Source organism: Nicotiana sylvestris, chromosome 4 (assembly GCF_000393655.2).
Source record: "Nicotiana sylvestris chromosome 4, ASM39365v2, whole genome shotgun sequence".
NCBI classification, from domain to species: Eukaryota; Viridiplantae; Streptophyta; class Magnoliopsida; order Solanales; family Solanaceae; genus Nicotiana; species Nicotiana sylvestris.
Window position 1 is genome coordinate 174,065,813 of NC_091060.1, and position 12,605 is coordinate 174,078,417.

Genomic DNA, 12,605 nt, shown 5'->3' on the forward strand with positions numbered 1-12,605 from the left:
AAAAAGGAGTCATTTTTTAGTTTTCTTAAGATTATCAATGTTTAGTCCTCCTAAAATCAGGAGCCCGCCTGGAGAATGGAGGTGTTAAAATTTAAGAAAGTTGTTGAGGTCAGGAGCCCCCCCTGAAGAACAGAATGGCGGTTTATTTTTCGAAAATGTTGTTGAGGTCAGGAGCCCCCCCTGAAAAACAGAATGGCGATTTATTTTTCAAAGTTGTTATTGAGGTCAAGAGCCCCCCGGAAGAACAGAATGGCGATTTATTTTTCGAAGTTGTTGTTGAGGTCAGGAGCCCCCCTGAAGAACGAAATGGCGATTTATTGGCACGGTATAACAACATACTCATATAATTGGCAGAAAATAGCTCTAGTTATAGATATTGGCATCAAATAGCCAATAAATGTATATCACAACAATAATATGTATATCACAACTTTTTTTCTTCTTCTTTGTCTATACCAACATGTATATTAAAATTTTATTTTCATTCTTTGTATATAAATAATATTATTTTTTGTATATCAATAATATAAAATTATATATATAGTTATTGCTGCCTTTTTATCAATATATATCACAATAAAAATATTGTATTATTTGCATATCGGACATATGTATACCAAAATAGAAATCATAAGTTTATTTTTCTTCTTTGTGTACATTAAAAATTAATTTTTTTGTATACTAAAATATTATTTATTCTCACAATTATATTTACTATTTTATATTTTAGAACTTGCTTAAACATGCTATATCGAAAATTTATTTTCCTTTTTTGATCAATAATTAATAATTATATTATTTGTATATCATAGTGTATAACATAATAATAATGTGTATATCAAAGAAAATTATTAAAATTTTATTTTCCTTCTTTATATAACACATTTCAGATTTAAAACTCAAGTTCAAGACGACTCCACATGTGTATCCCCTATTGTAACCCTTGTATATCTCTATGTATATCAGTGATATCTCATGTATATTATGTGTATCTGTGTATTTCCATGAAATTTGTGTTATATATACGATATACAATGTGATATACACGGGCGTCTAAAAAATATTGTGTTGTATACTGATATAAAAAGTAATATACACAGACGTCCTTAAAAACTTGTATGTGATATACACTAATGTACATGATATACAACGTGATATACACATGTCGCAGTTGGATTTTTAGATCTGATTTTTTGTCTAAACCAGTCTAAATCACTTTTAATGTTGCTCAAATTTTGTATATAGTCTCGTTTAGGTATTTTTAACCAATTTCAATCACACCCTCTCATTCAATCCAACCAAAAAAAAAAGAAGAGAGAAGAAAAACAAAGTTGAAATATATTTTTTCTCTCTTAGTTTTTGCTTCTGATTTTCTCTGATGTGAGATCAACCTTATCGTTTCATCCCACTAATTTTTTTTGCATAATTTGCCAAAAAAGAATTGCTAAACTATGAAAGCAAAAGAGAAGAGATAGAAGAAGAAATACAAGGAGAGAAAGGGGGAGAGAAGCCAAAATAAACGTGCAGGTTTTTTTGAGAGAGAATATAAAAGAGAGTAAGTTTTTTTAGGATTGGCTATATAATACCAACTGTTTGGGGCTATCTTTGCCAAATCTAATGTAAGGTTAAAAAATTGCCAATTTCTGTTATGGGCTGTTATAGGATGCCAATTTTTCTTTGCAAAATGTTTAGCCCAAGCCAATCCTTCTTTTTACACAAATAGCCCTTTTGTAGGCCACTGTGTTGATTTTGTTCCCTTTTGTACACGGCAAAAATCAGACGCTCCGATTTTGTGATCGATATGGCATTTCGTAGCCCAGAAGGCTCAAGGCACCGATTGAGATTCGACCCCGAGGGTTCCCCATGTCTGACCTCGGAGCACCAGAGACCGACGGTTATCATGGACAAGTGGAAAATTTCTAAGGCGCGTGATCAAAGCTGACAACGCCTACAAGAATAGTGCAAGTCTGTACCAGACTTTTAAGTAGCTGTGCCAGCTACTTTTCCTTGTAATAATTATACATGTACCATGTTGGGACTTCCCTCCTATATAAAGTGGACCCTTGTTATTTTTTGCACACATGATATTCAATACAAAAACAAGAACATTCTCTGCTCTCTAACTCAAACATATTCTCCTTTGATTTTATTGCTTATATTTATTATGTTGCTTACATTTATTACGTTTTATTGATTGTTCTTCATTTATTAGTCATCATTGATCATAAAGAGCCCCCATCAAAGCTCTTAGAACTGTTAGTCCTTCATCGGCCATCTCCAGTCGAGCTCATTAGCTTAACCTCGAGGCCCAGTATAGGCCAGCTCGAGACCCCGATCCCCCCGATCTACGGTTGCTTGGTTTAAACAACAACACTTACCCTTATTCTTACTTTGCTTTCCTAGCTCACACTTAGCATCTATTCCCTAACAACTAGCATAAAAATAAATCACATATTTTTAGAAACACAAAATCAAATCTAATTGAAATGATCATTTTTAAGGTAAATAGTCGGCACCCACCGTGGGGCTAAAAATAATAGTGATTGTTTTCGTGCTGATTCACTGAAAACGCAAATTATTCTTTACACTTTTTCTTGCCCAAGAATCTTTGATTTCAGGTCAAAATGTCTAACTTAGTGAATGCACGTGAAAACAACGGTCTTGAAGACCATGGGGAGAATAGTGTAGTTGTTCCAGGTATCGGTGTACCACCATGAAATCCTGAAGACGCACCGGAACCAATTCATGTGGACGTGATCTTGAGCAAAGCCCAACACGTCGATATAAACTCACACACTAACAGGAGCATATGCCAAGAAAATCGACAAAAAGCTCGGAAAACCACATCCCAGTGGGAAAGAGAGGCAGACAAGAGGAACGGAATGGGAAAACCTCAACACATCATTCATATGATCATTGGGGGGACCGACGATCCTCAAGGACCCGTGATCAAACGGACAAAACTTTTTGCTGCAACAGAAGGGCAAACTCGGAGCTGCATGCCCGAGGACATCCTAGCATTCAGTGAAGAAGACTTAGAGACCTTGTCACATCCACATAATGATGCGCTGGTAATTTCATTTCTCTTGAATAATGTTCAAGTTAAACATGTACTCGTGGATCCAGGTAGCTCGGCCAATGTTATCAGGTCGAAGGTGGTAGAACAGCTCGGACTGCTCAACCAAATCATACCTACCTCCCGAGTCCTCAACGGCTTCAACATGGTCGGCGAAGCAACGAAGAGAGAGATCACCCTCCCGGTCAACATGTCCGATATAGTTCGGAATACCAAATTTCACGTCATCGAAGGTGACATGAGGTACAATTCATTGCTTGAAAGGTCATGGATACACAATATGAGGGCAGTACCATCAACGCTTCATCAGATGATGAAATTTCCAACAAAAGACGGTATAAAAACGGTATATGGGGAACATCATGTGGCAAAGAAGATGTTCGCGGTTCACGAGGAGGTACCAACTTCTATACCCTCAGCCTCGAAGGAGCGGGTAGACAAAGAGACCCTTGAGGACGATGAAGAAGACTTCTTCACTCCCCGATCCTTTATTGCCCCCGAAGAATCGGATGCAACAAAGTTGATAATTGAAGAACTGGAGCAAGCTGTTTTGATCAAACATCTCCCAGATCGGAAGGTATACCTGGAATGGGACTAACCCCCAAACTCAGGAAAAAACTCATTCAATTTCTTATCAATAACATCGATTGTTTTGCTTGGTCTCATTTAGACATGACAGGGATCCCGCTAGAAATAACCATCCATCGACTAAGTGTCGACCCCAGGTTCAAACCGGTAAAGCAAAAAAGGAGACCTCAGCCCGAGGTAAAACACGCGTTCATCAAGGACGAGGTAACAAAACTCCTCAAAATAGGGTCTATTAGGGTGGTAAAATATCCCAAGTGGTTGGCTAATGTAGTGGTAGTTCCCAAAAAGGGGAATAAATTAAGAATGTGCGTAGATTATAAAGACTTGAATAAAGCGTGCCCCAAAGATTTATTCTCGTTGCCCAACATCGATCGCCTGATCGATGCCACGGCCGGCCACGAGATCCTCACTTTTCTTGATGCCTACTAGGGGTATAATAATATCCAGATGAACCCCGAGGATAGGGAGAAGACTTTGTTCATCACGAAGTACAGTACGTACTGCTACAATGTGATGCCCTCCGGGCTGAATAACGCGGGAGCCACGTACCAACGCCTAGTTAATAAGATGTTCGAGTATCAAATAGGAAAATCTATGGAAGTTTACATTGACGATATGCTAGTTAAGTCCCTGCGTACAGAGGACCACTTGACTCATTTGCAGGAATATTCGACATCCTCAGAAGCTACAACATGAAACTCAATCCCGAGAAATATGCCTTCGGAGTAGGTTTGGGCAAATTCTTAGGCGTCATGGTGTCAAACAGGGGGATAGAGATCAACCCCGACAAAATCAAAGCCATCGAATAAATCATGGTGGTAAAAAATGTGAAGGCCGTGCAACGGCTAACCGGGCGGATAGCAGCCTTGGGCCGATTCATATCGAGGTCATCAGACAGAAGTCATCACATCTTCTCCTTGCTCAAAAAGAAAAACATCTCCGAATGGACTCTGGAATGCCAACACGCCTTAAAGGAGTTGAAGCGATATCTGACAAGCCCACCTTTACTCCACATCCCAAAGGAGGGTGAAATGATGTATTTGTACCTGGCCGTATCCGAGGTAGCGGTAAGTGGTGTGCTGGTTCAAGAAGAACAAGGTATGCAATTCCCTGTTTATTATGTAAGTCAGACCTTAGGAGATGCTGAAACCAGGTATCCGCACCTGGAAAAATTGGCTCTTGCATTAGTAAGCGCATCTCGAAAATTAAAACCTTATTTTCAATGTCATCATATTTGTGTTTTAACGATATATCCTTTTTGAGGCATATTGCATATGCCCGAATTATCGGGCCGACTGGCTAAATGGGCCATCGAGCTCCATGGTATGATATCGAGTATCAACCCCGAACAGTAATCAAGTCCCAAATGTTGGCGGATTTTGTGGCCGATTTTACGCCCGCCCTCGTGCCCGAGGTAGAGAAAGAACTCCTGCTAATAACGGGCACATCTTCAGGGGTATGGACCTTATACACTGATGGTGCCTCGAACGTGAAAGGGTCCGGGCTCGGCATAGTTCTGAAGCCGCCTACGGCGGCATGATTAGGCAATCTATAAAAGCCGTAAGGTTGGCTAACAACAAAGCCGAGTATGAGGCTATAATTGCAGGTCTGGAATTGGCCAAAAGCCTAGGAGCGAAAGTAATCAAAGCAAAATATGATTCCCTCCTGGTGGTAAATCAGGTAAATGGAAGCTTCGAAGTTCGGGAAGACAGGATGCAAAGATACTTAGACAAAATTCAAGTCACATTGCACTGCTTCAAAGAATTGACTATGGTCCACATACCTCGGGAGCAGAATAGCGAGGCCGATGCCCTCGCAAACTTGGGATCATCCGTCGAGGAACATGACTTACTCCACGGGGCTGTTGTTCAACTATCCAAATCAGTGATCGAAGAAGGCCATGCTAAGATCAACTCTGCTAGCCTAACATGGGATTGGAGAAATAAATATGTCGACTATCTGGAAAGTGAAAATCTACCCGCGGACCCAAAAGAGTCAAGGGCCCTATGAACCAAATAAGCCCGATTCTCGCTCGACGAAAATAGAACTCTATACAGAAGAACCTTTGATGGGCCTCTAGCAGTATGTCTGGTACCAGGGGCCACAGATTACGTGCTCCGAGAAATCCACGAGGGCACCTACAGAAATCATTCTGGTGCCAACTCCCTAGTCCGAAAGGTGATTAGAGCAGGCTACTATTGGGATAGCATGGAGAAGGACACCAAAGAATTCGTCCAAAAATGCAACAAATGCCAGAGATTTGCACTGATGATTCACCAGCCCGGCGAACAACTGCACTTAGTCTTGTTGCCATAGCCGTTCATGAAGTGGGGGATGGACATTGTCGACCCCCTGCCTACGGCACCAGGTAAAGCTAGATTTATCTTATTTATGACTGACTACTTCTCAAAATGGGTGAAAGCGCGGGCCTTCGAGAAGGTACGGGAAAAAGAAGTCATTAACTTCATCTGAGACCATATCATGTGTCGATTCGGGATTCCCTCCAAGACAACTTGTGATAACGGGAAGCAATTCATCGGGAGTAAAGTAACAAAGTTCCTCGAGGATCATAAAATCAAAAGGATCCTATCAACACCCTACCACCGCTGTGCAAACGGTCAAGTTAAGTCTACAAACAAGACCATCATTCAAAACTTGAAAAAGAAGTTAGAAAATGCGAAAGGAAAATGGAGAGAAATGTTGCCCGAAGTGTTGTGGGCATACCGAACAACTCCAAAATCAAGCATAGGAGAGACACCTTTCTCTCTGGTATACGGCTCCGAGGCTTAAATACCGGTTGAGGTCGGAGATCCAAGAGCCAGATTTTGACATGCCATCAAGAGCTCAAATAACGAGGCTATGACTGCAGCCCTCGAACTATTAGATGAAAATCTAGAAGCTTCACTGGTCCGAATGGCCGCCCAAAAATAAAAGATCAAAAAATACTATAACAGGAGAACAAATCTCCGACATTTCGGGGTCGGGGACTTAGTCCTAAGGAAAGTCACCCTAAACACTTCAAACCCTAATGAAGAGAAGCTAGGCCCAGGATAGGAAGGACCGTACTACATCCTCGGAGTGATCGGTAAAGGGTCATATAATCTCGGTACCATGGAAGGCGAACAGCTTACAAGCAATTGGAACATATCAATGCTCCAACGCTATTACTGTTGAGGTGCCCGATGGAAGATACCGAAACATCCTATGACTCCGACATAGATCCTTTCAACATCGAAGGAACCAAAAAGATAAACAAACAGCGAAGTAGCAATCGCAAGACACACTCTCGGCTACACCCGAGTGAATTAGCGAAGGACCGTACCGCGTCCCCGGAGTAAGCAGTTGAGGAATATCGAGGCTCGAAGCACCATGACTGCTAAGGTATAACCGTCTCCCTTTTCATTTACGCCTTACACTAACCTATATGCAGATATCCGGTTAGAAAAATTGAAGAACCTTCCGGCTTGGAGACTTTAGGTTTTAAAGCTAGCGTTGCACTATTTTCCTTCGATCGGATTTTATCCCAAGAAGGGTTTTACCAGCAAGGTTTTTAATGAGGCAACATATATATGCTACCTAAGGAGAACTTAACAAGTATTCAAGGCTTCTCTGCGATCAACGTCGAATACTGGGAGGCATCCCCCCAGAAGATCATCTTCCTAGAAAAATCAAGACAAGCCAAAGATGGTCTCAATAGAAAAATGATGTATCGGGCCAAACGGTAGAAAGAACTATGTCCGCATAGAAAAATCGAACTCCCAATGGCAAAAACTATGTAATACTTGTGCCAAGTAATCAAGGAATATATTTTGACTTTTACCATCAGAACGCTTTGCGCTCCAAGTGAAGATTGCTATTTTTACAAGCAACAGGGCCAGAAAATTCCCAAACTCTCGGGGACTGACATCAAAGGTTCGAAGCTGTAAGACCTCCGGGCTGGAAACTTCGAGCTCATAAGCCCTCAATGAGGCAACATCAAAAAAATGGCTCTAGAGCCAAGAACTCTCGATGTCTCGGTCGCCCCATCGAACTATCGAAAACTCGAGGCCATAAGACCCCAAGCAGGCAACCTCGAGCCTGTAAGACCTCTATGAGGCATTATAAAAAATGTAAGACCTCCATGAGGCATTATCAACAACATAAGACCTCCATGAGGCATTATCAACAACATAAAACCTCCATGAGGCATTATCAACAATATAAGACCTCCATGAGGCATTATCAACAATATAAGACCTCCATGAGGCGTTATCAACAACGTAAGTCCTCCATGAGGCATCTTCAATGCTATAGGACCTCCGGGCATGCCCAAATCATTAAGACCTCAAGCCAGGCATGATTTATACTTGTACCAAGTAACCTATCTGTAAGACCTCAAGCAAGGAATGCTCAAAATTTATAAGACCTTACAAAAGGCATAATCCCGATCTTAAAGTCAAGGCTATATATTCGAACTTGTAAGACCCCTAAAAAGGCATACCCTCGATATAGACGCCGAAGCTACTTCACTCGGGGACTAAAAGGCTACGTCCAAATACTATGACTACGGTCACAAGGCTATACTAGCTAAACTAATGCGACTTGGGAATGCTCGACCGTCGCCATAAAATCACAGGCCTTCAATTACTTCGAAATACTTTGAAAAAAACTAGTTAACCAGGCTACCCTTGGCATAAGCAAAAGAGTTTCGATCATATCAGCTCCAAACAACAAATTCATCCATCGAGCGAAACCCCTTGAGGTACTCATATATCATCACATAACGGCTCACTATCGAGGTTTTTACCAAACCGTCGAAGAGTCAGACAAACATAAAAACTTCAACAAGGAAACAATAAAGCCTATACTAGAGGTCGTACCGACCCTACGTGTAAGAGCCACTACAGCCTGCTTAAATTAAAAGGTTGTACGACCCAATGCGTAAGAGCCACTGTTGCCAGCCTAAATTAAAAGGTTGTACCGACCCAATGCGTAAGAGCCACTGTCGCCAGCTTAAATTAAAGGTCGTACCAACCCTACGCGTAAGAGACATTATTGCCAGCTTAAGAGAGCCTCAGGGCCGATTAGAAGTCACACCAACCCAATAGCCGGCCCAAATAATCTGTGGGCCAATTTCTAGACCTAAAGATCGATAAACTCGAGTCAAGAGCCTGACTCGGGGACTAAGTCCCAAATGGTCAACTTTCGGCTATCACAAATCGCCCAGTAGTGGCAAGAACCCAAGGGTTTAATCTAAGGTCTAAATTTTCGGACCAATTGTCGAAGCAAAGGAAAAACGAGAAATGATGAGAAAGGAAAGGATATTTATATATATTGCTCACAAGGGTACATTTACAAGGCCTATAAAGCTCTTACAAGGGAGAAAACAAACAAAACCCTAATCTACCACCGGGTCTATGCCTTCGATGGCTCCCTCGGAGGTTTTTCCCCCAACGGCTCCGACCGTGGTCCTAGGGTCTTCAACGGCCTCTTCCCCTTTGGGGATTTCGCCTTCATCCTCTTCATCTCTTGAGCCGCTAATCGACTCACTTTCAGAAGCAAGAAGGGCCGCAGCCTTCTCCTCTAGGGTTTTCACCCTCTCAAGCTCGGCAGACAGATGAATGCCCCCTACATGTATATCCTCGAGAGTCCGCCTCCGAGATTATAACCGAGCATGTTTCACGACTCGAGTCGGTTGTAGCTCGACCCCTTCGAGCACTCTTCTAGCCTGAGTATTTGTAGCAACAACAACCTCTTTGTACGAGGATAAGAGTGCCCCAGCTTTAGCTTCGATCCTGGATAGAGCAACAACTTACTTAGTATGAAGATCTTTATAATTATTACCCTCCGCCCTCGCATCATGAAGTTGATGACCGATTAATACCACCTTCCCCTGGAGGGTATCTCTCTCGGAACCTATCTTACTCACGTGCCGTTTGAGTTCAAGAATTTCGGAGTCTCTGGCTCGGAGCTCCTCCCTCAAAAGGGCATCCTTCTTCTAAAGCTGCATAGATCAGCCCAAAGGTGTTAAAACGCTGAAATCAGGTATTTAGACAAACGCAAACGGAAACTACATAACCTGCTCAACAAGATGAGTCTTCTCATGGGACTCCACCTCCAAACAATCCCCAAGGCCACGGAGTTCCTCCTCCTTCCTGGTGAAAAAAGCTCTAAGCTCATCGGCTTTCGAGGTGAACTTCCTGCGCTCACCCTCGTAGCGAGTCAACTTAGCTTGAAATCGGGCACAGGTCTGATTATAAAACACCTTGGCCTGGAACCGTGAAAGAAACAAAGTTAAAAAGATAAAGAGCGGGACGCCGAGCAGAATTTGCAAAAGGTTACCTGCTCGCAGAGCCTATCCATCTCACTGAAAATAAGTAAGGCATCGAGCTCAGAATTTTTCTCAGGCGTAGCCAAAGGCCCTTCAAATGCATCTTTATCTCCGATGGGCACCCCCACATTGGAAGGTTCTTTACTTTGAGCATCCTGCATCTCCTCAGGAGGTAAAGTCGATATCGGAGAGGAATCGCTCGCTTCAATAGCCCTGAATGGATTAATCGGGACCATCTCTTATTTCTGGAAAGCTTCAGAACTAGGCTCCCCCGGACTGCCTACCAATGCACCTCAGCCTGAGGAATATTTTGGCTGTCAACCAACTCGAGTATATTACCCGATACACCCTCAAAGGCCTCTTCAACCCGACGTATGACGACAACAGCATCAAGTTCTGACTTGAAAGCCAGCGTCTCAGTAGTATGAGGAGCGATCGGGTTTTCCTCTCTCATATGCTACCTAGGAACCATTTTTCTCCTCACCTTCAGCTCGAGGACTCCCCGCTACTCCTGGAGTTAAGGCTGCTGAATCAGCCTTACGTTTTTTCCGACATTATTTGGGATTTGGATTCTTATCTAAACTAGCAGTGCGTAGTGCTCTTAATTACACTTCCAATCATAATTATTCGTTTGTTACTTCTAATTTTATCCTAATGAGATTCTAAATTAAACTAAGAATAAATGCTTGTAAGATTTTCTAATTGGATAACGAGGCACTAGGGAAGTGACTTTCTCCTAGGTGAATACTTGACGGGTTCTAAAGCCCAAGGCAAAGTTGTTATATTGGGAATTGCGATATAGCCAATGCACGAAACTACTCACTCTAACCTCTCGGTAGCTTAAGTGACTTTACCCTAATTGACTTTCTCAAGACCAATTGGGTGTCAAAATTGTGCAAGCAATATAGGCTCAAGTCGGGTATTACTATCTCTAGGTTTAACCCTTTAATAAGGTCTATCAATCTCTTGAATATACCCCAATTCCTTATTGGACTGATTTTTCTAGACTCAAGCTCTCTTTCTCAAGAAGAGCACAAGTCAAAAAGGCACAAATTAGTGTTTGCATCCACTAATTCAACATGGAAAACACATATCAGTCCAAATATCAACTACCCATAAACATCTAAGCCTTAAAATAAAAGACTCATCAAATACCCACACTAGGGTTGAGCCACAACCCTAGCTAATAGGTCCAGCTACTCATAATAATGGAAGAAATCAGATATTTAGATGAAAAATAACCCATATAATATGTTTACAAGCTAAGAATTAAAGATTCAATGTTGAACTAGCCACAAAATTACTCAAAATAGGTCCAAAACGGCCTTCACGTGCTCAGCTACGAATTAGATAACCTAAAAATCTGGAAAAAAATATTTATACAAGACCAAATTTTCTGGACAAAAATACCCCTGATGGAGGTACCACGGACCGTGGAAAATGCACCGCGACCGGGGTGAGGCCTTTTAGCTTGACTTTTCATTCTCTGAATCAGGCCACCACGGATCACATAAAATGCACCGCGGCCGCAGTGGCTTCACCGCGGACCGCATAAAATGGACTGCGGCCGCGGTGTCTTGAAATTTCCAAATCCTGAGTTTTCTAAATCTCCTCTTTGCGGACCGCAATAAGTGGTCTGCGGCTGCGATGAGGCTACTGCGGCTGTGAAGAATCTTTCACGGACCGAACTGCTTGAAGCCCCAGGAATGCACCTCTCTGAATCTCCTCACGCGGGCCGCACTAAATGGTCTGCGGCCGTGGTAGGTCTGTTGCAGCTGTAGTGGATTTTATGCTACAGCAGTGCTTTACTTGTACTTGGTACTTGTGCAGGTTTCACTTCTTTTTGAGTTGGTTTTGACTTCTTGTCACTTTCTTGACCAAACGCTGCAAACAAGTACAACATGTAAGCCTTTGAGACTATTTGTATACATTTTTAATCCAAACTCAAGTAAAAAGGAGTATAAAATGGACTACAATCCCTAGTTATCACATCAGCAAAGGAAGTCAGTTCATAGGAAAATTGATCCTAAAGAGAAAGAAAAAACTTAATTTGCATAGCCACTTACGTTTCGTGTTCCACCTTTCGGGGAACGACATCTTCTCCACTGGGATCAGGTCTGAGGTCCTAACTCGGACGAAACGGCTCATCCACCCTTTGTCCCTAACTTCGTCAGTACAAGCAAAAAAAATTGAGGCTTGATGCTGGAGTTTAATCAGGCCCCCTCGGAGAAGTCGGGGACTGTACATTCTGATCAGGTGGTTGAGAGTGAAAGACATCCCCTTAATCATGTTCGCATAATGTCTGGTCATATAAACAATACGCCAGAACTATGGATGAATTTGGCCGAGAGTCACTTGATATTGTTCACAAAGTCCAGGATCACGGGGTCTATTGAAGCCGAGGACGGCTCCACTAGGCCAAGAGTAAATGGATAGGTAAAAACACTAAGGAATCCAACCTTGTACATCGTTATGTCCTCTCCCCAAGAAGGAATATCCACCAACACCGCGTCCCCCAAACGGCATCCAGTCTTCACCTTCTCAACGTCTGCTACTAAACTAATATATCGAGACACGGGCTCACACCGTCCCGATTTCAAATAAGGCTTCTCGACCTTGAAATCAGAGATC

General features: G+C 42.3%; 1 protein-coding gene across 1 annotated transcript; it reads left to right on the forward strand.

Moving 5' to 3' along the window:
• Positions 1–2,882: 2,882 nt before the first annotated feature.
• On the forward strand, positions 2,883–3,674 carry LOC138890541 (uncharacterized). Its single transcript, XM_070173935.1, has one exon. The coding sequence runs from the start codon at positions 2,883–2,885 to the stop codon at positions 3,672–3,674; it is 792 nt and encodes a 263-aa protein (XP_070030036.1).
• The last annotated feature ends 8,931 nt before the right edge of the window (positions 3,675–12,605 follow it).

Coding starts and splice junctions, on each gene's coding strand:
- LOC138890541 (XM_070173935.1), top strand. CDS start 2,883: ATGGGAAAACCTCAACACATCATTCATATGATCATTGGGGGGACCGAC.